Source organism: Lissotriton helveticus, chromosome 7, assembly GCF_964261635.1.
Source record: "Lissotriton helveticus chromosome 7, aLisHel1.1, whole genome shotgun sequence".
Taxonomy (NCBI): Eukaryota; Metazoa; Chordata; class Amphibia; order Caudata; family Salamandridae; genus Lissotriton; species Lissotriton helveticus.
Genome location: NC_136068.1, coordinates 55,518,655 through 55,546,377, shown reverse-complemented (window position 1 = coordinate 55,546,377; position 27,723 = coordinate 55,518,655). Strand labels below are relative to the sequence as shown.

General features: G+C 44.5%; 1 protein-coding gene across 1 annotated transcript in view; it reads right to left on the bottom strand.

Moving 5' to 3' along the window:
* LOC144768023 (alpha-2-macroglobulin-like protein 1) overlaps positions 1 to 27,723 on the bottom strand; it is a 304,226-nt gene that overhangs the window by 133,799 nt on the left and 142,704 nt on the right. Inside the window, exons 13-14 of the mRNA XM_078651421.1 lie at positions 19,232 to 19,295; positions 3,048 to 3,193 (exon numbers count right to left, since the gene is read on the bottom strand). Of these exons, the coding sequence (XP_078507547.1) occupies positions 3,048 to 3,193; positions 19,232 to 19,295 (210 nt within the window). The remainder of the gene's footprint in view (positions 1 to 3,047; positions 3,194 to 19,231; positions 19,296 to 27,723) is intronic.

The window sequence follows — 27,723 nt, the reverse complement described above, 5'->3', positions numbered from 1 at the left end:
GTTTCTTAAATACAGGACTTTATGTCAGAATATTGACTTTTACATTTCCTTCCACCATGATATTAGCAACCAAAATATTGAGAAGGTAAGTAAATCAATGTAGGAATAGATTTACTATTCTTGACCCCACATCTGCATACCTTGACGATACACATATCACCAAGGTACACAGATGTGCAGGTAAGTACAGTCATCATATACTTCCCTATATATGCTTGCCTTGTTGATATTTTGGTCGTAGATATGTTTGCTACAATATTATGGTTGCCCAATATTAAAGATTCGATATTCTGGTACCATCCCAAGTGAATCGGAATGAAAGAATACCCAGGATAACCGGTAACTGCAACAACAAGGTGCTGGATGGAATCCTTGAATTAATCTCAGCCACTGGCAGTTGCTCGGAGCCGCACTCCAGTCCATTGTTTTTGTCCCACCATGCCACCTCAGTAAGGACCTAGCCATATGCAAATCAGTCCTGACCCTGCTGCAATAGGAACAGTCCAGCCCGAACTGCCAGGACAGGTTCTCCCGGAGCAGGTTTTGCAAGCAGCCCGTGACTGGTTTCAACCTTATTAAGATTCATCAGCCAGGTGTAGCTTGGTTCCAATGGCACAGTGAGCACAGGACCCACATCTTTGCATGGCGATCACAACGAGGGCATCAAAAACAAGTCCTTTACTCTGCGCCTTTGAGCAGTGTGTCCTTACTTAGCATTTCTTAAGTTAATTATTTTACTGCTAGCTCAAAAAGTGCCAAGGCTCTGATTCTAGTCTTGTCTCCCTTGGGTAGTGAGGGTGAGTGGTTTAGTGTTAATCTAGGAGGTGGTTATGCAGCATAACCTCACACACAGTATGTCACAATCAAATACCACTTAGTAGAAATTAGGGTCTGGTCAGAACTACAGCTAACACCTTCTAATGTTGAGATATTGCCCCAAATGGTATCATAGTATTTTTGGCACAGTATTGTTGAGCCCTGCCATGGTCCACGTTAGATATAGGAAATACTTTTAGCCGTCACTCGGAATGAGGGCGGGGGAGCACCCTACTGCTGGTGGTATACTGAAAAGGAATTTACCCAGTAGCAACTCACTCACAGACAAACAAAGTATCCACTGTTCATGTAGGCCACTTGTAACACAGAACTCAGGTTTCCAAGAAACTAGGGGGCATATTATCAAGACAGGCGATAAAATGATCGCCGCTTTAGCGGCAGAAAACTGTTATGTTGCCCATGTTAGATGTCTTCACATCTAACATGGGCTTCAATTGGAATTCCATAGAGCATATTATCAAGCCCATTATCGCCGCTTTAGCGGCAGTTTTCTGCCACTAAAGCGGCGATAATTTTTTCACCTGTCTTGATAATATGCCCCTGGCACTTCAAAGGAGAATTGCTGTGAAAGTATTTCTGTGAGTTCCTTCCAAACCATAGCGAGTAGCTCAGGAGCAAGGGTCAATGCTGCAGAGCATTTACTTTGCAAAACGACAAATACACCCAATAAGCTTCCTACTTAGTGGAATCACTTGACACATTCCTTTATGGAGTGCTTAATTTGTAAAAGAATAACTTCTGAGCCCAAAGTCCTGCTCAGAAGCCCATGGCTGGCATTATCGAGGGTAAGAGTGCCGCATACCTGCGTAGTCTTGATTCTACCTCATACTACTTTAATCCACCAACGACACTCCTCGCCTCTTTATCGCCCTCTGGCAGGTTCTTTTTCATCCCAGATTTCCTCCTTTTTCACTGTTTTCCCACCATTCTCTCTTCCTTTTTATCCCCCTTTTGTGTTTTTCTCTCTCTTGCTCTGGAACAAAGTCAGTTGAGGAAAAACAAGTGCTGATCTCCAAAAATGAGCGCAGGTGGGCCGCCCCTGCTACCACCTGCTCAAATTAGGCACTGACTATATGGCTGGTATAGGGGCTACTGGAATCTGGGACAAAGGTGACCTTCAATTAAGCATACAGAACACAATGTATACATTAAGTTATTTAAGGTGTGGAAGTTGGCCTGCCAAAAAAATCTGGTCAGTGGAACCCCTGCCTCCCCGTGTACTTCACCGTGACCTGCTTGCTGTATTTTGGGATCTCCAGTGACCTGGCGGAATCGCTGACCTGAAAGTGGGTCTGCTGGTATGGCCTATGCACTTATGCTACAGCTGAATACCGAGTAGTCCCATTGTTTTCATTTCTTCCACAAACCTATAAAGTGGCACCAAGCAGTGTTCACCCAGTGCATGGGGCACATAGTCAGCTGCTCGTTGAGGGATGCTAGTGAAAAACATTTACCCCGGCACAGCATTTTACTGCAGCCATCTTGGTCAGTCTGCCCATTGGCGGGAGGGCAGTCGCGAGCTTCCATTAGGGGGTCACTGCTCACTCTGGGTTCTACCCCACTCTTGCAGTGTTTGGAGTTCTGTCTGAGGAGGTCACCACCAAAAGCATGGACATCCCCTCCTCTTGGGATTGTGATTCTAAGGCCCTGGACAGGAAGATAAAAGGCCAGTAAGAACATACAATGGTGGCGCAGTCCACCGTGCCGCGAGAGGCTTTCGATTCGACAGCTGACCATGTCAAGATCCATACATTAAGCCTTTTACATCTAGAATTTGTGGAGGCATCCACTTTATCAATGTGTCCACTAACAGAGTTCCTAGTAATGCACTCAGTTTGAAAGAAATATTTGTATGCTTTGGAATAGTATTGTAATAGCAATTATAATTATTGTTTAACTTGTTTATGTATGTATTGGGTTGTAATTTGAATGGTTTAAGGATCTGGACCTGATACCATTCTGATGATGAAGTGAGAGGAGAGCATAGATTCACACAAGCAGAAGAAGAGGGATTGAGTCAGGGGCAAATGTGCTAAAAATAGAGAAATCGAGAAAGTCAAAAAGACAGGAGACAAAGAGATAGAGGAAGAGAGTACAACAGAGAGAGGAAGAGCAGAGAAGGAGAGAGTGATATAAAATATAGAAGAGAAAGAGGTCAGCGGCGAGTGCCCCACGCGTGGTCTCCCACGCTATTCGTTTCCAGCTCTTACCTTGTTCTTGAAGCACTTGTGCACTTGGAACTCTGCTGTGTCGCTCATCAAAGTTCCATTGGCCAGGATGGCAACAAGCAACATCTTTGCCAATGGGGCGATTTCTACTGTGACTCTAAGCGGGATGTAGTGGGTGCCCTTCATGACTGCAAGAAGTAGAGCAAATGACATTAGGAGTGGTTAGGAAGGAAAAAGAAGTCACAAGCAAATCACAAACAAGCAAGAAACTACTTGAAAGGCACTGTGGGGTACCCCTTCATAGATGGCACCCTGCAGCTGGAAGTAATCTGATGAAAAGCACTGTCTTGGGGGTGAAACTAACTGTGTGGGGTTGGAGGGTGCAATGCTCTATGCATGTGGTAGGCTTGGGGAGGACTCGGTGCGTGTCCCTTGTAAATGAAGTGCATCTGAAGCCGACAGGTATCGAAATCAAAGATTTCTCAAGTGACCCCAATAAATGCCAACTCAATACAGAAGAGATGGACCAATGGAAGTGTGGAGAGAATTGGCCAAGTGATGTCAACCTGAAAGTAAATAATTATTGGTTCTGGTCCTGGTGGACCTGTTCTGAGGCAAGGGCTGATTGATACAAAAGATGCAATACATTTGTGCGTGGTGGTGAACCCAAGCATACGCACACAGCACACTTAAAGAAATAATAACACAAGTTACAACTTCCCCTTTCTTTAGGTATTGCAAGTATCGTTTTGTGACCTCTGACTAGTAACTCAACTGGTAGCTCTGTGATGATCTTACAAAAGCCTTGAGTTGCCTCTTCAACCATATGTTATCGAAGCCATCTATCGACAACAAGTCGCTCAACTTGTATCCCTTTCTTTGGAAGCCTCAACTTCTGTTTCTATGGCTACCCATTCTAACTCCATTACCAGCCCTCCCATCATTCGAGTCATACCCTTTACAGTCCTTGCTCCACAGCCTCTAGAAATCAGTTTTAAATGTTATGTCCATCTAGGAAGAACATTTGCTAAATCCCTTTTTATGTCTCTTATGAGATTAATTTGAAAAGTTAACTTGTATTATCTGCCAAATAACCTTCAAGGTTTTGCTGATGCTTTCTCTGTGCCACTGATCTCTGTCAAGAATACCAGAGGTATGGGGGTCTGTACTGTTGTGCATGATTCACCCCATTAGATAATCATAATATTGAACTGCCCTAGGAACAAGCAGGGTTCTTCTCATTCAATATCAAAATATCTTCCTACAGAATATTGTACCAAATATGTAAATAATAATACAGTGTTCTAGTCTCTTTCAATGTGAAACTGAGGTAAAACAGCACCAAAGTTGGCATCCAAGATAAATGCACAATACATTTCACTTTCGAAGTCAGTCCATGCTGCTGCATTTAATGTAATTTTTTAACCTCCTCAAATAATGTCTCTTGTTCTTCACAGCACAGACAAAGTTTTACCTTTTTAACATTTCTTGTAGGGGGTTCATTTCATGAAGAGAACCCTATCACAAATCTGGGAGGATAATCACTCAGCCCAAATATAGGGGCCGATTAGGATGGCGTCCGTCCGCCACCCCAGAGTAGGAGGGACCGTCCGCAGGGGCAGCGGCGGTCCCTCCGTACAAATTAGGATGTGACCGCCACCCTGGCGGTCACATCCTGTATTTTTAACATTGCGGAGGGTGCTGCTTGAAGCAGCACCCGCCGCAATGTTAAAAATGAAAGCAGTGCATTTGCATGCACAAAGCAGCAGGCACCGTGCGGTGCCTGCCGCTTCGTGCACGCAAAGGCAGGGGGGTACCATAGGTCCCCCCCCATGTGCACCCCCCACCCCCCCTTCACCCCTGGGGGCCCGCAACGGGCCCCCAAACAAAAGTCCGTATGCCTTTCCACGGCGGAAATGCCGCCGTGGAAAGTCATAGCACTGCAGACATCCTAATATGCCTGGCGGTGTCTGATAGACACCGCCAAACATGTTAGAGCTTTTCCGCCGCGGTCGGAAGGCGACCGCGGCGGAAAAGCTGCGGACGGTCTTCCGGACCCCCCAGCCATCCTGATCTGGCGGGGGTCTTTGTAGGCTCCGCAGCGGTTTTTCCGCATCCTCCGGGCCGGCGGACACTTCCGCCGGCCCGGAGGATGCGGAAAAACCGCAATCATAATCGGCCCCTTAGAGACACATTCGTCTATTGATTAAGGAGTATGTTCTTCATTTATTGATTGTAGGTATGATTCTTCAGCTGGTACCTTAACCCCTTGGCTGCGGCGGTAATTCCACCGAGGCGCTAGGGGGAGGGGGGCCGCGCGGCGCCGCCATGCTCGTGACGGAACCACTCCGTCACAAGCCGCGGTGGCGCTGTGCTTGGAAGCACAGCGCCACCGCCCGCCTAATAGAACGCTCAGCGCAGGCACGAAATCAGTGCCGCGCAGGCGCGGCGGCCGGGCCGTGAGGGAACCATTCCATCACCAGCACAGCACCACCGTGGCTCGTGACGGAATGGTTCCGTCATGAGCATGCAAGGGGTTAAATCTCAAAACTTCCACTTCATCCACTCACACCATATTGTTATCCAGTCTTGAAGTCATACCTCTTTCACTCAAACCGGTCAATCCATTGTCCGTTGCTTTACTTTAGTATTTGTAATGAGTACAAATAAATAACTGTGTCTTACAGTGATCAAACCAATATCCAATGCATTCGCTTCTGAAACAGGATTGATTCTTGAATATTAAATCAGGTGTTCCAAAGGAAATCAAATGTCTACAGCCAGGCGTTAGCTCAATGTATAGATATGATGCCATTAAACCTGATGTAGGAAAAGACTTGGCACAACCAATTTTCACGTAAGATTTCTGTGTAGTGAGGATGGGCTAAGAGTTAACTTGTGTGTGCCTATGTACAGAGAGAAGATCTGTGCATAATCTGTATCCACCAGGCTCATATTTACATAATACTGAATGGCAAAAGCAATAAGTATAAATGAACTGGCTTTATTACTCCATTCCCATATAGAATCATCGTCAAAACAGCAAACCCCTTCTTTCGACCCTGCCCTCGTTATGAGTTGCCTAGAGACTAGGGGTAATACCACTCCCCCCAGCAACTACAAGGTGTCTGGTGTTTCAAGACCCAACATTATTGGCTCGGGACACTGGACACGGTAATCAACCCTTACTTTGTGGCTGCTAGTGCGCATACAATTACTTTGCAAGTGTAACTACGCTTATAACGCGTACCATTAGTACGCAAGTTGTTACATTGCAAGCGTTGTTACAACACGTGCGTTGTAAAGGTATGCCCTATCCAAATCGCTCTTTGGAAGGCGCTTCCGTTTCCAAACAACGACGTGCAGATCTGATGTCGCTGGAAGCTAGAGCAGAGAGGAACCACAGAGGAGAGAGAGGTAAGTGTAGTTTTTTGGGTCGTGCAGGGGGTAGTCTTTTAGGTTGTAGGGCTGTGTTTGAGTAGTGTAGAGTAGTGTATTTCAGTTTAGGGTAGTGGTTGGGGTCAGGAAGGGTAGTGTTGGGGAGTAGGGACAGGACTAGGGGTCGGGTCGGGGTAGGGATGTGCAGGGGGTAGAGTTTTAGCGTTTAGGGTAGTGTTGTAGTGTTTGTGTAGAATAGGCTAGTGCATTAGGGTTTAGGCTAGTGTAGAGGGGCATGCAGGTTACTGTTTGAGTGTAGGGAGAGGGCTGGGGGAAGGGGGTCAGACATGCAGGGGGTAGTGATTTAGGGTTTAGGGTAGTGCTGTGGTGTTTGTGTAATGTAGGGTAGTGTTTAAGGGTTTAGGGTAGTGTTGTCAGGGTCGTGCAGGGTAGTGTTTGACTGTAGGAACAGGAGTGGGGGAAGGTGAAAGGTTGTTAAAGGGGTACTCATTTTGGGTTTGGGTAGTGGTGTGGTGTTTGTGTAGTGTAGGGTAGTGTTTTATGGTTTAGGATAGTGTGGCGAGGTCGTGCAGGGTGGTGTTAGAGTGTAGAGACAGGACTGGTGGAAGGGGGATGGTCGTGTAGGGGGTAGTGTATCAGGGTTTAGGGTAGTGTAGTGTTGTTTAAGTAGTGATGGGTACTGTAGTGTTTGTGGGTTTTGGGTAGTGTTGTGTCACAGGGGATATTTACTATTACGATTATTTTATAGTTAATACGAGGAAAAATACGATGTAGTGCTATGAGTAGTAAATCATTGCGGAGTTAAAGCAACTTTAGATTATTACTACGCAGTTGCGTTTTAAATGCGTGCGAAGTAAAAAGCGTGCAAAGTAACGGTAGTTGCTAAGTAAAAACATTGCAGTAGAAGCATGCAAAGTAATGGTTTGCTAACACACGCCATATATTCAGTTTACAAGGTGTGGATCTGGACTTGTTAAAACCACTGGTAAAGAGTGATAGGCGCTCCAGGCCGAGGGGCAGCCCAACCCACACCTGCCTCCTATATCACCACGGTGGAAGCAAACATTGCTCCTGCCAAAGACTTACAATCCTCTCCTGCCCCTAAAGGCGAACCCGTTACCAGCCCTATACTCCCACCATCAACCCCTGAGATACCTAGCGCCAGTTCCCAGCAGGTGGTAAACATCTGTGTTGAAGTTCCTGGAATGGAGGAACACCAGCAGTGCAGGACCTGCTCAATACAAATCTGGCAGGTTATTCCCCATTCTGACTCATAATCCCAATTAACTCATGGACAGATACCAGCTGCAATCATGAATCCTGTCCAGATATCTGCCCAGAGAGTTAACTGGAAACTTGTAACAAAGGCCTCAGCTGTTCAGTCCTTAATGCGTGACAAACTATGATGGAACATTCTTTGACTTGGCCACATTTTGGAAGAGGAGTTGAGGAGTTGGCCTAACGGCTAGGGCGGTCGTCCTCAGACTTGGGGAACTGGGTTCGAGTCTCTGCAACGACGCGACTGAACATCCTGTGATTCTGGGCAAATAACTTAATATCCCCGTGCCTAACAAAAAAAAAATGTGTCCTCATGTAACGCAACTGTTGCTATGTAAAGCGCTCTGATACCCGATACCTTCGGGTCAAGTTCGAGCTATATAAAACTCCGAAAAATAAAAATTAAAACATATCTTTGCATAAGCTACATAAGCTAAATATGTCATCCAAGTTATCACTAGTCATGTCACACACTTGTGCGGCACATGGACTAATTCAAATCCGTAGATTTCTTTGATGCCTCTGGGCTAACAGGTTGTGTTCTTTGACCCTGTACATGCACCGTACTGCTTCCGTGAGAGAACGGACAAATCCAGTATTTGTAAAGCGCACAGATACCCATGGGTGTCCCGGCACTGGGGGCCATTGGGAAGATTAAGCGAGCTATTGCCCAGAGTCACATGGTGCTGGGCAGACTCCTGCCGCCGGTGCCGGGGATCAAACCGTGATCCCCAGCGTCCGCAAAGGAAGACATCACCCTGGTCAGTACGCAAGATGTGAAGCTCGTTCATGTGCCCTAGTATTGTCAAGGAACAATGCTGTCTAGTCACAGATCCTCCCACCAACCCCTTAACGCCTTGACCGCAGTGCGAATGCCGCCACAGTTTTGAAATTCTAATCAGTGGGCGGGGTTCAGACTGCCAGGGGCCGTCCTCCGCAGACACCCACCGTCACATGGGACGGTCAGGGGCCGTCCGCAGCATCGAAGGGGTTAATGACTGTTCAGACATCTGAATTTAATGCTAAAATGCCACCACATGGGTCTGTAGCTGGGAACTGCTCTGATTCCTGAGCTCATTTCTCTGCCTGGCTTTGTCAATTGTCCTAGGGTCATACACCAATCATATTGGAATTCACAGCTAAATCAGGATGACATACCTGGCCCATGTCATGAAAATTCAGAAACACGGTAGAGCCATAAAAAACGTGTAGCTACAACAACAGTAATTGTTGGCCCTAACCCAACGGTACCTTGTTTATTTATTGTATTTAGACCATACCTTGGATTTCAACTTTTTAAAGTCTATTTCTCTTGTAGGTCTAGAAAAGCTCTATAATAAATAGACCTATATTTTGATAAGCATACAACCAATATCGTTCTTATGTCTGTGGCCTATGTTTAACCTAAAATTTGTTTTCAATGAGTTAGAAAAACAGGGACTTCTGTATAGCCAAATCAAATACTGGTCCAGCATCTGAGGAATATTAGTCCAAAAGCATTCAAGATCAAGAGAACAGAGAGGAGAGGCAAGAAAACCACATTGGGGCCTATTCACAACCTCCCTTTTGTAATAAATTTAGTAGAACTACAATAGTAATACTTATGTACCACAAAATGTTAGTCACAAACCTACATGCAGAGGTCTGTGCCTCTGCCACTCCTATCTTTACTGTGCAGAGTTCTCTACCGCCACCTACAAGAGCTCCGCACATGTGCGTCTACATTTTAGTAGCACATGTGGCATCAACATTATGAAAACTTACTGCTAAATGGGAGGGGTTTATGGAAGAGTTCGGAGAGGTTACGGAAGTGCCGGGGAGGGGGTTACAGAAGAGACCATTGCTATTCACAAACTGTGGTTCTATAGTTACTACAACCAAAAAGGACTCTAAACAGTATTAAATGTACTTCAGCTCAGAGCAAGGGCCTGATTAATAGTTTGGCGGGCCCGGTTACTCGGTCACAAAAGTGATGGATATCCTGTCCGCCATATTACTAGTCCATTATATCATACGGCACTTGTAATATGGTGAATGGGATATCTGTCACATTTGTGACAGAGTAACCCATCCGCCAAACTCTAAATTAGGCCCTAAGTCCAGCACCACATACGGTCAACCATTAGTACTGCAATACCCACCCATAGAAAATAACGGAGATAGGGACTTTAAATGAAATCCCATTGGAAATAAAGCTAAAATAAATTCATATATTTTGGCATTTAAAAAATATAAACAAATTGAATTTAGCGTTAAAAAATAAATGTTAATATTATTTTATTATAAAATATTTTAAATACCTTTTTAAATGTAAAAATAAGTGTAACTTTAATGTTTTAAAAAATAAATTCATTTAAATTAATTCTATACATAATTAATAGTAACGTTTGATTCATAATAGATAAATATAAACATTTTACTTTGGATGGGTATTTTTGAATAAATCTTTCACAAAATAATTTTAATTTAGTTTATTATACTTATATTACTTAAGTAATTGAAAATTAACTTAGTGAAGCTGTACCAATGTCAATTTGTTCTACATTTAAAATACATATATACAATTAATTTACATTAATATTAAATGCAACATATTGTTCCATTATTTGTAAACTTTAATAAGCTTACATACATTTCATAAACTTTACCATATGGAGATGTCCATGCTAGTTGTGGAGGTCTCTGCAGTTACCAGTAATAGTGACTTTATTGTCTTATTTGATTTTTTTAGACTTCATCCACTGTTTTTGGAGGTGGGGACATGTATGTCTACACTTTGTAGTAACTTTACACTCGGAAATGGTAAATATCCTTAAGTAGTAAGGTTACTACAAAGTTTAAGAGTAAATTTACATGTGTTGAGTTACTCAGGTGTAAAGTTACCTTTCTGAACAGGCTCTACTGCCCCAAATTATCCTTGATAGTAAGGATACTACTAGATATATTCCTTGCTTCAGGGCATTTTGATACAGAATTTTGATCTATATTCATGGACAACAAAGAGGTCCTGATGCTTCCATCAACAGGAGCCCACATTTCTTTAAAGGAGCAAGTGTATGGAAAAGAAACCTTAAGCCGTATGATCTTAACCAGAAACATCTCTCTCTGCGAGCTTACTGATCAACCCACCTTCATAAGGGGGACATTTTTGGGCTCCTGACTCATTGTTGTTGTTCCAACATTGGCCAAGATAGAGTGGTGCCCATGAAGTGGTTGCAAGGGCTGTAAGCAACCTGTCATAGCCTCCTCAATGAGGGCAGATATCTGCCCCAGCTTTCACCTTGTAAGTCAGCGTTCATCTATAGGCAATTCCTTTCCTGGGAAACTCTTGCCCGCTCCATTTGCAGTCTCAATCCAGTGTACCAACTGGACTAAAAGGTCAATTTGATGGCAAGACCAGAAATTCTGAGTACGTGGGCTTGTCTCTTTATTGGTGCCTCCAAATACAGCAAACGCAACACCTTAACAACAGAACAGAAAACCTCTTAACACTCTAATCTTCTTATAATACAGCCTCATTTATTGCTTCTTCATAAGAGACTTCTCTTATTTTTGGGATACGGAGAGATTTAGGAGCATTGAATGTTTTCTGTAATTTGTGTCTTTGCACAATTAATTGGAGTGTTGTTTTTTATCACTTTTATACCGTACCCTTGATTAACTCCTGTAACCCTGTCTTTGCACATGTAAAGCGCTCTGATACCCCCGGGTCTAGCCAGCGCTATATAAAACATTTCAAATAAATAAATAAATACAAAATTTGTGTAGATGGAGTAAACATGAATGTGTGGTGAAATGTGTTTTTCTAAGTAAAAAGCTTCTCATGTGGAATATCTATACATTTATCTGTTTTGAAATGAAATGAGGTCAACCATCTGATACTATATTATAATGTAATCTTAGTTGTTTCAGATGGCTCACAAGTGAGACGCTGTGTTGTCCTAACAGGTTAGGTGAGATATAGATCATTTATTTTCATTAGCATTAGATCCTGCAGGACTGAGAGTTGTGACACAGATGCACAGAGTGTTTTAGTGACAGCTCATGCTTGGCAGGAAGTTGCAGATTTAGTCGTATTAGGGCATGCGAGGATTCCATCACAGCGGTTATTTATGGAACAGAATCAGATGCACGCAAAGGCAGTGTACCACTAAGAGAGGACACATGGTCTCATCAGAAGGGTATAAGTGGTCCTCTTGGATTGGGCAAATGTTCATCCTAAAGATGTTTCTGAGAGCCAATGCAGCCATTTTGGATTGGTTGAAGAAAAGGATTTTGTCAACACAGTCGGATTACTCTTTCTTTAGAGAGTCCTTCAGGATTTATTAGACATGCAGTATTACAGAGTACAAAGTTAAGTATTCAAAAACAGAAAGAGATTTCTGCCTGTAATTGTTAAATGCTTAAAGAGAAAATAGTATTTCAATATGTTGTTTTTGGCTGGTCTAGGAAATCATGAGGGTGGTTTTATATCAAGGTGATTTAGCGACCTCTTAGCCCCCACCAATTTTTGGAACAGATACATTTTACTAGAGGACCAGCAGGATATGGTCGGTTCAAAGCAGCAACAAGTTTTCATCCTTAGAGAGGAGGAGGAAGTCAAAGGTAGAGGCAGCCACAGTAAAGAACTAGTCTTAGGATCTGCTACAGAGAATAAGTAATCCTTTTTTCAATGTCTTAAATTTGTCAGTGTTTCCTCCCCACTGTTCGTGAGCCACTCGTGAACTGATTTTAGATGTAAACGAGTATGTCATGTAACCCGTTGCAGGAGGGAGTGAACATAGACAAATGATGAGACTAGGACACGCCTGTAGGCTGAACCAAGATGTGATTGACAATTCTGCAAACCATGGGGCCCATTAGGATGGCGGGCGGATTGCCCCCGTCAGGCTGACGGTAGCCACCGCCGGCCTGGCGGGGGCAAACCGCCCACCATCCTCACATAAATTCCCCCGCCATATTAGTATGGCGGACGGAAAGACCGTCCGCCGCTTTTCTGCCCCGGTCGTCTTGCGGCCGGGCCGGAAAAGGTTTAATATGGTGGCGGTGTCTGTTAGACACCTCCAGCCATATTACCATGGGCTACGTTAGATGCCTTTCCATGCGGTCTTCACTCTGGGGGCCCCCTGCGGGCCCCCAGAGTGAAAGAGAGGTGGGGGGTGCACACGGGGGGTACCTGTGGTACCCACCAGCATTTGCATACATGAAACGGCAGGCACCGCGCGGTGCCTGCCGCTTTGTGTATGCAAATGCATACATGCATTTTTAGCATTGTGTGCTGAGAGCACCGCCCGCCACAATGTTAAAAATGAGGGATGCGCCCGCCACTGTGGCGGGTGCATCCTAATCCCCACCACGGGACCCCCGCCCTTATGGCGAACGGTCCCAATCCCCGTGAGGATGGCGGGCGGACATCCTAATGACCCCCCAAATATCTAGGAGTTGGGACCAAACTAACCAGTGTCTGAAGGAACATGACCAAAGCCCCTTAAAGGAAGTATCAAATACTTTTTTCAAATGAATGGCACAGGCTGGCACCAAACATGTCAAACATAACAAGGTATTTGAGTGTATGGAAACTGAGTCTCTGCAGTGAAGTACTCCTCACGTTCAGTATCAGAGTGAATCCCTACAAAACACCTCTATTGCGTATCCGTAAAATATAACTCGCAACTACGTTATGTAGAGAAGTTTGTCAACTATTTTTTAGAGATTTTATTAGCAAATATTATTTTTTCTCAAGTAAAATAAAAAAACAAAATTGAACAAATATACGTCCTCCATAAGTAAAAAATCTGACCTAGTGTCATTTACAAAAATACAAATTTTCATACTTTTTACAACGGTGTGATTGTTTCATTTTCCAAGAAGGTGAATTAGTCAGGAACACAGGAGACGTAGAAGCTGAAGTTGTGGTTTAATGTAGCTTTTGGTGAACACAGCGACACAAAAGAGCACCAGGCTTCAACTGGCAAAATACTAACATTCTACTCAACAGCCCTAGAATCCTCATGGTAGAGAGTTCTATCTACAGGTGCCAGTGAGGCACAGCACAGAACATTACATTATCCTCTTTCCTATAAACAAAAGAGGAAGAACTCAGAGAAGAAAAGGAAAGAGGAAGAGTGGAGAAGGAAAAGAGCAAAGGAAGAAAAAGAAAAGAGGAATGACAGTGACAGCGAGGTAAAGTAAAGTAAGGACTAAAAACAGGGAAATGGAATAGAGTGGAGACTAGAGTAGTTACCTAAACCTGGCAGGAATTCTAGGAACTCTCGAACTCCTGCGAAGTCCAGGAAACCCACCACCTTCATTATTAACATCGTTAGAGCACATGGCATCATGGCGAGAATCAGATAAAAGGTCACGGTTAACAGAATCAGGTTCCCTGACATTGACTTTCACAACTTTACTGACATTCCACCAGTGATTGTTGTTAACACGTACAGCATTGCCGCAAACCTTATCGACAACTAAAGACTCAGAAAATGTACTTCTTCCCTTGGTGATGTGAACAGGGCTCTTGATACGAACAATATCTCCAGCACGAATACTATGCGGCACAGCCCTTTTTCTTTCATCAAAATAGGCTTTCTGTTTTGCTTGAACCTTCGTAACATTGTCCCTTACAAATCCATCTATCCCGTCCATTACATTCATCTTAACCCATTTCGACATCTACCCTGGACAAATTTTTGTGGAGGGTTTTCTCCCTCTTAGAAGTTCGAACGGAGACACACCAGTAGACGAATGAGCAGTGGTGTGATAAAACCACAACATGGAGCGAACAGCATTTTCAAGAACACACTTGCAGGCGATGGCCCATTGCACACAATTGTTCAACACACGGTTCATTCTCTCAACAAGGCCATTAGCCTGAGGGTGATAAAAGGAACTCTTCTTATGAGAAACACCACCTTGTTTAAGAAAACATTCAAATTCAGAACTTACAAACTGCACACCATTATCCGTCATAATGACAGAAGGAAACCCTTCCCTAAGGAAAACATCTTTAAGAAAAGAAATGACATTGGCTGAGGAAGGCTCACTGATAAAACGAATCTCTGGCCATTTGGAATAGTAATCAATGGCAACGATGGCAAAACGTGAAGAAGAGGGTAAAAGATTAAAAGGACCAACTAAATCAACCCCAATCCTTTCCCACGCTCTCTCGGGAAGCATAATAGGTTCCAAGGGGGGTGTTCTGGGTTTGTAGCTCTTGTCAGACGATCTACAGATAACACAACAGATACACAACATACAGAGGCACAGCACAGAACATTACAGAATCTATGTAAAAACTCTGATGATCTAATACACAAGGGTTTCTCATGGCTGTCGACAATCTTATGCAGAGCACAAATAGCAAATTATAAGTTTTGCAAGTTTAAGTTACAATGTTGGGGCACAAATCTGTGCTTTTCAAGTGTGTAACGTACTCATGTGTGAACAACTTTTAAACACTTCTATTAGTTCCATCACAAATCGAACATACAGGCATCCCCAGAGATACATCACCAGAGTATTCAAGAAAATCTTGCTTAAATGTTGTGAACTCCTGATCTGGTGTAACTTAGCTAGTATATACACATGTTTGTAAGTGTTCTTCTCATATGTTTCAGCACACGTTTTACACATCAAAACCCCATATGTGAGAGCCAACCTATTATTTATCTGTAAATATAAGGGGCATATTATCAAGGGATTTATCTCTGCTTTTTTGGCTTTAAAAGCCAAGAAAGCGGAGATAAATTTATCTCCCTATCAGCAACAGGGTGCTAACACGCAAATTCGCATGTTAGCACCCTTTTTCTCTACGCTTCCCCTTGCATCTCTAATGAGATGCAAAGGGGGCGTTCCAGAGAAAAATAATAGGAGAAATGTTGTTAAGCGACATTTCTACTATTATCAAGGATTTTGCTAACCCTGTTAGTGATAAAAAAGCAGCGCTAACCGCGGTTAGCACTGCTTTTTTTACACCTGGTATTTTCCTGACTTAGCCATGATATCCTATGCAAGGTGGATATCATGGCTAAGATTGTGAGCCCCTTTCATCAAGCTAACGCCAAACTTCGAGAGATTATCGTTGGTTTTCCAGCGATAATCTCTCATTTGGCAGTTAGCGCGAGGATTTTTATCACTTCTGAGAGAAACCTTGCTAATAGCAAGTTATCTCTGCGATAATTTCCGGCGATGCTTAGCGTTAAAAAATCCGTTGCTAAGCATCGTTAGCGATAAATATCGCTAATCGTTGGTAATATGCCCCATAGAACCCTGAAGGAAATTTTATCGGGATTTTCTATTATTTGCAATATAATTCACTTGCTTTTCTCCAGCATGATAAATTAAAACAATTGCATTAAAACACTCTTTTCAGATTTGAAAAAAGGTAGCCTTGGTTTTATTTTCAATAATTGAAAAACGTTTTTATAACTTTCAGACAGAGGAAAGAGTTTTTTCCAGGAAGAAACAAAGGTGAGAACTCCAAGGAAGTGACACACACACGTTTTTATAGGCTGAAGATAACCTATACAGAGTACTTGGAATAACTTCATATTTTGTAAGTTTAAGTTAAACTGTTAGAAGGGGCATATATCTGTGAAATACAAGTGCATACCTAACTCGAGTGAGCAATTTAGACACCCCTATTTTTTTTTAATCTTAAATCAAACATATGGGCTTTGCCAGGGGTACATCAGGGGGTACAGGAAAGTCCTGTTTAAAACGTAGTGACTACCTGCTCTGGTGCAACTTAGCTAATATGTACAAATATTTGTAAGTGCTCTTCCCATAAATTTCACCACACATGCGTTTCACCTCAGAGAACCAGGAGAGGGTGTGCAAAAAGCGTGTAGAAGACCACCATTATTCCCCTTTTCACTATGAGGCAGGGGAGGAGCAGAATGTAGCAGTGCTTAATTTGAGCCAAAGCTTTCTGGTGCTGAGCACCGGCACTTGATTGGTTTCCGGTGCTCGGCACCAGCACCAAATTGTCAACACCACACTTAGGGTAGTCTGCCACAAGGTGGCGCTGCTCGTGTAATTTAGCTTTGGGGACCTGGAATAATCTGAAGTGCCGCATTTACATGCGAGAGAGACGGTTAGTGGTTGTTTTGGCAGCGATGACAGGGGCGATGGGTGGTGCAAGCTGCAGTGGCTTCGTGGTCAGAGCCCTGGCACTTAATATTTTACAAATTAAGCACAATGTAGGCGGAAACAACAGGTTAGGGAAATATTTTTTTAAATGGGAGAAAATAGTATTTTAAAGTTAAATTCAAAATCTGTTAACTAGCCTAATCCTAAACAGGTATGTTTTAAAAACAAGGTACAAAATATTAAAACTTAGGTCAGAAAGCAGAGGAAATTGTGTTTTTCATGAGTAATATACATTTAAGCCTTTTCCTCATAAAACTCATATATTTTGCATGTTTGGTTAGGAAATATTAGTTAATGTTTCAAACAGGTGCCATCTATGATCAGACACAGTCTTAGCTTTCAAATGTCATAAATTGTGGTTGTCTTCATAAATCTAACCCTGGTTGTATTACTTAAGAGTGTGTGCTTCTTTTGTGAAATGTGGGTGGGCCGTTGAGGGCAAGGAGCTGGGGAAACCATCAAACTTTTTGGGGAAAAAAACTTAAGAGAAAAATTAAATACTTTTTTGGGCTCTTTAATACTCATATTGTTCTGTTTCACAGACAAGCAAGGAAATGCTCATAAGTAACACAGCTAGTTGCAGACCTAACTGTTGTCTTTGGAGGGGCAGAGTGGGTGAAAGAGGAGAATCCACACTTTGCTAAACAGTTCTAAACATGTTAAAACAAGAGTGGCATCATGTTACACTTTATAAGTAATCTGTTTATGATTATACTCATTTCGCTGGGGTCATTCTTGACTTATTAAAATAATACTTAAACAGCTGTTTTATTACATTCAAAGACAAATTGGGATTAGTGTGTGCCAGGAAATCAATAGCTCAACACCAGGTAATGCACCTTTAGTTATTATTTTCCTTTTCTGGTGGAAGATCATGGGTGATGCAGTATGAGGTGTTGAGGATTCTGGTGAGTTGAGTGCTGATTGGGTTGGTTCCAAGGTTGAAGGCATTTCTGACCCCTGCCTGGACTGCAGCTTCCCCTGCTTGTCCAGGACTGTTGTTTGGGAAGTACAGGGGCACTGGGCACATATTTCAGTGCTTTTCTGTGAATGTGAAATGCACTTGGCCTTGGGCATACCGCACATCCAGGACTATCCAAGCACAAATACCTAGACTGGGCTGTGCAGGCTGTGATTGTGCACACTCTTTTTTTGTGAATTACCAGCAAGAACAAAATGGGGAACATCCTTTACGACGCGGATGTTACCCCGCGCTACTATTACGACGTGTCTCTTACAACGCCAGTCGTAACCACGACTTGCGCTGGGGGCGCTCAAGGACAAGGAATAGTTAATTTACTATTCCAACACCTTCCCTACTATCCACGGGGACTGGTGTTGGAATAGTAAATTAAACTATTCCTAAGTCCGCACCCTACAGCGCAAGTCGTGGTAACGACTTGCGTTGTAAAACACGCGTTGTAACGGTACGCGTGGTAATAGCCCGCGTCGTACCGTCATACATCCAAACAAAATGTACCTTTAATTCCTATGTGCACTTAAGTATACAGAAAATTCATGTTTGCGGAGTTTTCTCTGTAACCCAGTGCCATAAAATGTCGTCATGCCTCATTTTCTAATGTGCAACAAAACAAAATGATATTTCACAAGTTCTTAGAGTAGCCCAGCATGCTGTAATGCTGTGATGGTCCTTTATCTGAGTCGCTTGTAAGAGCTTCAACTTGACCCCCACACACAATGTCTTCACCAATATACAGCGTCCCAACACCAGCATGTAACGGACAGCCCAGACGCAAGAGACCATTCAATCCTTGGTCTCACGACTGAGACCGACTGTGCGGTCAAACAGGACACAATGTAATGATGAATTGTGAACTCTACTCGACTGGTTCGCGTTTCACCGGACATCGCTAACCCAGTGACACTCTGTAGGGACACCCACTATTTGTTTGGATGTTCCAAAAGGACCATCATAAAAGGGGAGCAGCAGGCCTTGCTCTTTTAATGGTCCACCTGCCACTGCTATATGTATATATATATCATAAAAGAAGCTTGTTGTGATGGTAAGGCAGGTAAAGTCAGTCGCTACTAGGTAATAATAATAATAATAATCCACATTTGTAAAGCGCGAACAATCACCCGTAAGGGTCTCTAGGCGCTGGGGGCCGTCGGGAAGATTAAGCAAGTTATTGCCCAGAGTCACATGGTGCTGGGCTAACCTGCCGCCAGAGCCGGGGATTGAACCGTGATCCCCAGATTCCAACGTCAGTAGCCCTGGCCGCGGCGCCACACCTCTCCCCCTACTAGGTTGCGCCACATACAGGTTAGTTACGCGGGCCTCACAAAAGCCTCTGACAGGCCTGGCTCTCAAACAGGGGTAACTTTTGGGTACATTTTGGTGGCAGTCGTGTATGTGGTCAGGACAAGATCCTCACCTGAGTCCGCACTGATATTTAGAGCTGTCTGTCCATGCAAGACAATGTTTCCTTTTGCCATGACCTGTAGAGAAGAACATATGCTTGGGTTTAGGGTCTATCCAGACAAAACCTGCTTTGTTTTAGCAATGTTCACACATTTATTCACGAAATTTGCATTTGTGCTACAGCAAGGTCTGCAGTTCCCTCTGCTGTAGGATTAGTGCTACTGAAAACTCTTCGGTAATCCACCTTTCAATCCTCGTGCCTATATGACTTGTGTTACTACAAGCTCTGCAGTAACCTGCTTCTCACTCCTTGTGCCTCTGTGACTGGTGTTACTACGAGCTCTGCCGTAATCCATGCCTCACTCCTTGTGCCTGTATGACTTGTGTTACTACAAGCTCTGCAGTAACCTGCTTCTCACTCCTTGTGCCTCTGTGACTGGTGTTACTACGAGCTCTGCCGTAATCCATGCCTCACTCCTTGTGCCTGTATGACTTGTGTTACTACAAGCTCTGCAGTAACCTGCTTCTCACTCCTTGTGCCTCTGTGACTGGTGTTACTACGAGCTCTGCCGTAATCCATGCCTCACTCCTTGTGCCTGTATGACTTGTGTTACTACAAGCTCTGCAGTAACCTGCTTCTCACTCCTTGTGCCTGTATGACTTGTGTTACTACAAGCTCTGCAGTAACCTGCTTCTCACTCCTTGTGCCTCTGTGACTGGTGTTACTACAAGCTCTGCCGTAATCCATGCCTCAGTCCTTGTGCCTGTATGACTTGTTTTACTACAAGCTCTGCAGTAATCTATGCCTCACTCCTTGTACCTGTATGACTTGTCTTACTACAAGCTCTGCCGTAATCCATACCTCACTCCTTGTGCCTGTATGACTTGTGTTACTACAAGCTCTGCAGTAATCTATGCCTCACTCCTTGTGCCTGTATGACTTGTGTTACTACAAGCTCTGCAGTAATCCATGCCTCACACCTTGTGCCTGTATGACTTGTGTTACTACAAGCTCTGCAGTAACCTGCTTCTCACTCCTTGTGCCTGTATGACTTGTGTTACTACAAGCTCTGCAGTAACCTGCTTCTCACTCCTTGTGCCTCTGTGACTGGTGTTACTACAAGCTCTGCCGTAATCCATGCCTCAGTCCTTGTGCCTGTATGACTTGTTTTACTACAAGCTCTGCAGTAATCTATGCCTCACTCCTTGTGCCTGTATGACTTGTCTTACTACAAGCTCTGCCGTAATCCATACCTCACTCCTTGTGCCTGTATGACTTGTGTTACTACAAGCTCTGCAGTAATCCATGCCTCATTCCTTGTGCCTGTATGACTTGTGTTACTACAAGCTCTGCAGTAATCCACGCCTCACGCCTTGTGCCTGTATGACTTGTGTTACTACAAGCTCTGCAGTAATCTATGCCTCACTCCTTGTGCCTGTATGACCTGTGTTACTACAAGCTCTGCCGTAATCCATGTCTCACTCCTTGTGCCTGTATGACTTGTGTTACTACAATCTCTGCGGTAATCCATGCCTCACTCCTTGTGCCTGTATGACTTGTGTTACTATAAACTCTGCAGTAATCCATGTCTCACTCCTTGTGCCTGTATGACTTGTGTTACTACAAGCTCTGCAGTAATCCATGCCTCACTCCCTGTGCCTGTATGACTTGTGTTACTACAAGCCCTGCAGTAATCCATGCCTCAATCCTTGTGCCTGTATGACTTGTGTTACTACAAGCTCTGCAGTAATCCATGCCTCACTCCCTGTGCCTGTTTGACTTGTGTTACTACAAGCTCTGCAGTAATCCATGCCTCACTCCTTGTGCCTGTATGACTTGTGTTACTACAAGCTCTGCAGTAATCCAAGCCTCACTCCTTGTACCTGTACGACTTGTGTTACTACAAGCTCTGCAGTAATCCATGCCTCAAGCTCTGCAGTAATCCATGCCTCACTCCTTGAGCCTGTATGACTTGTGTTACTACAAGCTCTGCAGTAATCCATGCCTCGCTCCCTGTGCCTGTTTGACTTGTGTTACTACATGCTCTGCAGTAATCTATGCCTCACTCCTTGTGCCTGTATGACTTGTGTTACTACAAGCTCTGCAGTAATCTATGCCTCACTCCTTGTGCCTGTATGACTTGTGTTACTACAAGCTCTGCAGTAATCCATGCCTCGCTCCCTGTGCCTGTTTGACTTGTGTTACTACATGCTCTGCAGTAATCTATGCCTCACTCCTTGTGCCTGTATGACTTGTGTTACTACATGCTCTGCAGTAACCTATGCCTCACTCCTTGTGCCTGTATGACTTGTGTTACTACAAGCTCTGCAGTAATGCAAGCCTTGCTCCCTGTGCCTGTTTGACTTGTGTTACTACAAGCTCTGCATTAATCCATGCCTCACTCCTTGTACCTGTACGACTTGAGTTACTACAAGCTCTGCAGTAATCCATGCCTCACTCCTTGAGCCTGTATGACCTGTGTTACTACAAGCTCTGCAGTAATCCATGCCTCACTCCCTGTGCCTGTTTGACTTGTGTTACTACAAGCTCTGCAGTAATCCATGCCTCACTCCTTGTACCTGTACGACTTGTGTTACTACAAGCTCTGCCGTAATCCATGCCTCACTCCTTGTGCCTGTATGACTTGTCTTACTACAAGCTTTGCAGTAATCTATGCCTCACTCCTTGTGCCTGTATGACTTGTCTTACTACAAGCTCTGCCGTAATCCATACCTCACTCCTTGTGCCTGTATGACTTGTGTTACTACAAGCTCTGCAGTAATCTATGCCTCACTCCTTGTGCCTGTATGACTTGTGTTACTACAAGCTCTGCAGTAATCCATGCCTCACTTCTTGTGCCTGTATGACTTGTGTTACTACAAGCTCTGCAGTAATCCACACCTCACGCCTTGTGCCTGTATTACTTGTGTTACTTCAAGCTCTGCAGTAATCTATGCCTCACTCCTTGTGCCTGTATGACCTGTGTTCCTACAAGCTCTGCAGTAATCCATGTCTCACTCTTTGTGCCTGTATGACTTGTGTTACTACAATCTCTGCGGTAATCCATGCCTCACTCCTTGTGCCTGTATGACTTGTGTTACTACAAGCTCTGCAGTAATCTATGCCTCACTCCTTGTGCCTGTATGACCTGTGTTACTACAAGCTCTGCAGTAATCTATGCCTCACTCCTTGTGCCTGTATGACCTGTGTTACTACAAGTTCTGCAGTAATCCATGTCTCACTCCTTGTGCCTGTATGACTTGTGTTACTACAAGTTCTGCAGTAATCTATGCCTCACTCCTTGTGCCTGTATGACTTGTGTTACTACAAGCTCTGCAGTAATCCATGCCTCACTCCTTGTGCCTGTATGACTTGTGTTACTACAAGCTCTGCAGTAATCCACGCCTCACGCCTTGTGCCTGTATTACTTGTGTTACTACAAGCTCTGCAGTAATCTATGCCTCACTCCTTGTGCCTGTATGACCTGTGTTACTACAAGCTCTGCAGTAATCCATGTCTCACTCCTTGTGCCTGTATGACTTGTGTTACTACAATCTCTGCGGTAATCCATGCCTCACTCCTTGTGCCTGTATGACTTGTGTTACTACAAGCTCTGCAGTAATCCATGTCTCACTCCTTGTGCCTGTATGACTTGTGTTACTACAAGCTCTGCAGTAATCCATGCCTCACTCCCTGTGCCTGTATGACTTGTGTTACTAAAAGCCCTGCAGTAATCCATGCCTCAATCCTTGTGCCTGTATGACTTGTGTTACTACAAGCTCTGCAGGAATCCATGCCTCACTCCCTGTGCCTGTTTGACTTGTGTTACTACAAGCTCTGCAGTAATCCATGCCTCACTCCTTGTGCCTGTTTGACTTGTGTTACTACAAGCTCTGCAGTAATCCATGCCTCACTCACTGTGCCTGTATGACCTGTGTTACTACAAACTCTGCAGTAATCCATGCCTCACTCCTTGTATCTGTACGACTTGTCTTACTACAAGCTCTGCAGTAATCCATGCCTCAAGCTCTGCAGTAATCCATGCCTCACTCCTTGAGCCTGTATGACATGTGTTACTACAAGCTCTGCAGTAATCCATGCCTCACTCCCTGTGCCTGTTTGACTTGTGTTACTACAAGCTCTGCAGTAATTCATGCCTCACTCCTTGTACCTGTACGACTTGTGTTACTACAAGCTCTGCAGTAATCCATGCCTCACTCCTTGTACCTGTACGACTTGTGTTACTACATGCTCTGCAGTAATCTATGCCTCACTCCTTGTGCCTGTATGACTTGTGTTACTACAAGCTCTGCAGTAATCCAGGCCTCACTCCTTATGCCTGTATGACTTGTGTTACTACAAGCTCTGCAGTAATCCATGCCTCACTCCCTGTGCCTGTTTGACTTGTGTTACTACAAGCTCTGCAGTAATCCATGCCTCACTCCTTGTACCTGTACGACTTGTGTTACTACAAGCTCTGCAGTAATCCATGCCTCACTCCCTGTGCCTGTTTGACTTGTGTTACTACAAGCTCTCCAGTAATCCATGCCTCACTCCTTGTACCTGTACGACTTGTGTTACTACAAGCTCTGCAGTAATCCATGCCTCACTCCTTGTACCTGTACGACTTGTGTTACTACAAGCTCTGCAGTAATCCATGCCTCACTCCATGTGCCTCTGTGACTGGTGTTACTACAAGCTCTGCCGTAATCTATGCCTCACTCCTTGTGCCTGTATGACTTGTGTTACTACAAGCTCTGCAGTAATCCATGCCTCACTCCCTGTGCCTGTTTGACTTGTGTTACTACAAGCTCTGCAGTAATCCATGCCTCACTCCTTGTACCTGTACGACTTGTGTTACTACAAGCTCCGCAGTAATACATGCCTCACGCCTTGTGCCTGTATGACCTGTGTTACTACAAGCTCTGCAGTAATCCATGCCTCACTCCTTGTGCCTGTATGACTTGTGTTACTACAAGCTCTGCAGTAATCCATGCCTCACTCCCTGTGCCTGTTTGACTTGTGTTACTACAAGCTCTGCAGTAATCCAAGCCGCACTCCCTGTGCCTGTTTGACTTGTGTTACTACAAGCTCTGCAGTAATCCATGCCTCACTCCCTGTGCCTGTTTGACTTGTGTTACTACAAGCTCTGCAGTAATCCATGCCTCACGACTTGTGCCTGTTTGATTTGTGTTACTACAAGCTCTGCAGTAATCCATGCCTCACTCCCTGTGCCTGTTTGACTTGTGTTACTGCAAGCTCTGCAGTAATCCATGCCTCACTCCTTGAGCCTGTATGACCTGTGTTACTACAAGCTCTGCAGTAATCCATGCCTCACTCCTTGAGCCTGTATGACCTGTGTTACCACAAGCTGTGCAGTAATCCACCCCCTCACTCCTTGTGCCTGTATGACTTGTGTTACTACAAGCTCTGCAGTAATCCAAGCCACACTCCCTGTGCCTGTTTGACTTGTGTTACTACAAGCTCTGCAGTAATCCATGCCTCACTCCTTGTGCCTCTATGACTTGTGTTACTACAAGCTCTGCAGTAATCCATGCCTCACTCCCTGTGCCTGTTTGACTTGTGTTACTACAAGCTCTGCAGTAATACATGCCTCACTCCCTGTACCTGTATGACTTGTGTTACTACAAGCTCTGCAGTAATCCATGCCTCACTACTTGAGCCTGTATGACCTGTGTTACTACAAGCTGTGCAGTAATCCATGCCTCACTCCTTGCACCTGTAGGACTTGTGTTACTACAAGCTTTGCAGTAATCCACGCATCACGCCTTGCACCTGTATGACTTGTGTTACTACATGCTCTGCAGTAATCCATGCCTCACTCCCTGTGCCTGTATGACTTGTGTTACTACAAGCTCTGCAGTAATCCATGCCTCACTCCTTGTGCCTGTATGACTTGTGTTACAAGCCCTGCAGTAATCCATGCCTCACTCCATGTGCCTGTATGACTCGTGTTACTACAAGCTCTGCAGTAATCTATGCCTCACTCCTTGTGCCTGTATGACCTGTGTTACTACAAGCTCTGCAGTAACCCATGCCTCACTCCTTGTGCCTGTATGACTTGTGTTACTACAAGCTCTGCAGTAATCCACCCCTCACTCCTTGTGCCTGTATGACTTGTGTTACTACAAGCCCTGCAGTAATCCATGCCTCACGCCTTGTGCCTGTATGACTTGTGTTACTACAAGCTCTGCAGTAATCCATGCCTCACTCCATGTGCCTGTATGACCTGTGTTACTACAAGCTCTGCAGTAATCCATGCCTCACTCCCTGTGCCTGTATGACTTGTGTTACTACAAGCCCTGCAGTAATCCATGCCTCACGCCTTGTGCCTGTATGACTTGTGTTACTACAAGCTCTGCAGTAATCCATGCCTCACTCCATGTGCCTGTATGACTTGTGTTACTACAAGTTCTGCAGTAATCCATGCCTCACGCCTTGTGCCTGTATGACTTGTGTTACTACAAGTTCTGCAGTAATCCATGCCTCACTCCTTGTGCCTGCATGACCTGTGTTACTACAAGCTCTGCAGTAATCCATGCCTCACTCCTTGAGCCTGTATGACCTGTGTTACTACAAGTTCTGCAGTAATCCATGCCTCACTCCTTGTGCCTGCATGACCTGTGTTACTACAAGCTCTGCAGTAATCCATGCCTCACTCCTTGTGCCTGTATGACTTGTGTTACAAGCCCTGCAGTAATCCATCCCTCACTCCTTGTGCCTGCATGACCTGTGTTACTACAAGCTCTGCAGTAATCCATGCCTCACTCCTTGTGCCTGTATGACTTGTGTTACTACAAGCTGTGCAGTAATCCATGCCTCACGTCGGGTGCCTGTATGACCTGTGTTACTACAAGTTCTGCAGTAATCCATGCCTCACTCCTTGTGCCTGCATGACCTGTGTTACTACAAGCTCTGCAGTAATCTATGCCTCACGCCTTCTGCCTGTATGACCTGTGTTACTACAAGCTCTGCAGTAATCCATGCCTCACTCCTTGTGCCTGTATGACTTGTGTTACAAGCCCTGCAGTAATCCATGCCTCACTCCTTGTGCCTGCATGACCTGTGTTACTACAAGCTGTGCAGTAATCCATGCCTCACGTCGGGTGCATGTATGACCTGTGTTACTACAAGTTCTGCAGTAATCCATGCCTCACTCCTTGTGCCTGTATGACTTGCGTTACTACAAGTTCTGCAGTAATCCATGCCTCACTCCTTGTGCCTGCATGACCTGTGTTACTACAAGCTCTGCAGTAATCTATGCCTCACGCCTTGTGCCTGTATGACCTGTGTTACTACAAGCTCTGCAGTAATCCATGCCTCACTCCCTGTGCCTGTATGACTTGTGTAACTACAAGCTCTGCAGTAATCCATGCCTCACACCTTGTGCCTGTATGATTTCTGTTACTACAAGCTCTGCAGTAATCCATGCCTCACTCCTTGTGCCTGTATGACTTGTGTTACTACAAGCTCTGCAGTAATCCATGCCTCACTCCTTGTGCCTGTATGACTTGTGTTACTACATGATCTGCAGTAATCCATGCCTCACTCCTTGTGCCTGTTTGACTTGTGTTACTACAAGCTCTGCAGTAATCCATGCCTCACACCTTGTGCATGTATGACTTGTGTTACTACAAGCTCTGCAGTAATCCATGCCTCACTCCTTGTACCTGTACGACTTGTGTTACTACATGCTCTGCAGTAATCTATGCCTCACTCCTTGTGCCTGTATGACTTGTGTTACTACAAGCTCTGCAGTAATCCAGGCCTCACTCCTTGTGCCTGTATGACTTGTGTTACTACAAGCTCTGCAGTAATCCATGCCTCACTCCCTGTGCCTGTTTGACTTGTGTTACTACAAGCTCTGCAGTAATCCATGCCTCACTCCTTCTACCTGTACGACTTGTGTTACTACAAGCTCTGCAGTAATCCATGCCTCACTCCCTGTGCCTGTTTGACTTGTGTTACTACAAGCTCTCTAGTAATCCATGCCTCACTCCTTGTACCTGTACGACTTGTGTTACTACAAGCTCTGCAGTAATCCATGCCTCACTCCTTGTACCTGTACGACTTGTGTTACTACAAGCTCTGCAGTAATCCATGCCTCACTCCATGTGCCTCTGTGACTGGTGTTACTACAAGCTCTGCCGTAATCTATGCCTCACTCCTTGTGCCTGTATGACTTGTGTTACTACAAGCTCTCCAGTAATCCATGCCTCACTCCTTGTACCTGTACGACTTGTGTTACTACAAGCTCTGCAGTAATCCATGCCTCACTCCTTGTACCTGTACGACTTGTGTTACTACAAGCTCTGCAGTAATCCATGCCTCACTCCATGTGCCTCTGTGACTGGTGTTACTACAAGCTCTGCCGTAATCTATGCCTCACTCCTTGTGCCTGTATGACTTGTGTTACTACAAGCTCTGCAGTAATCCATGCCTCACTCCCTGTGCCTGTTTGACTTGTGTTACTACAAGCTCTG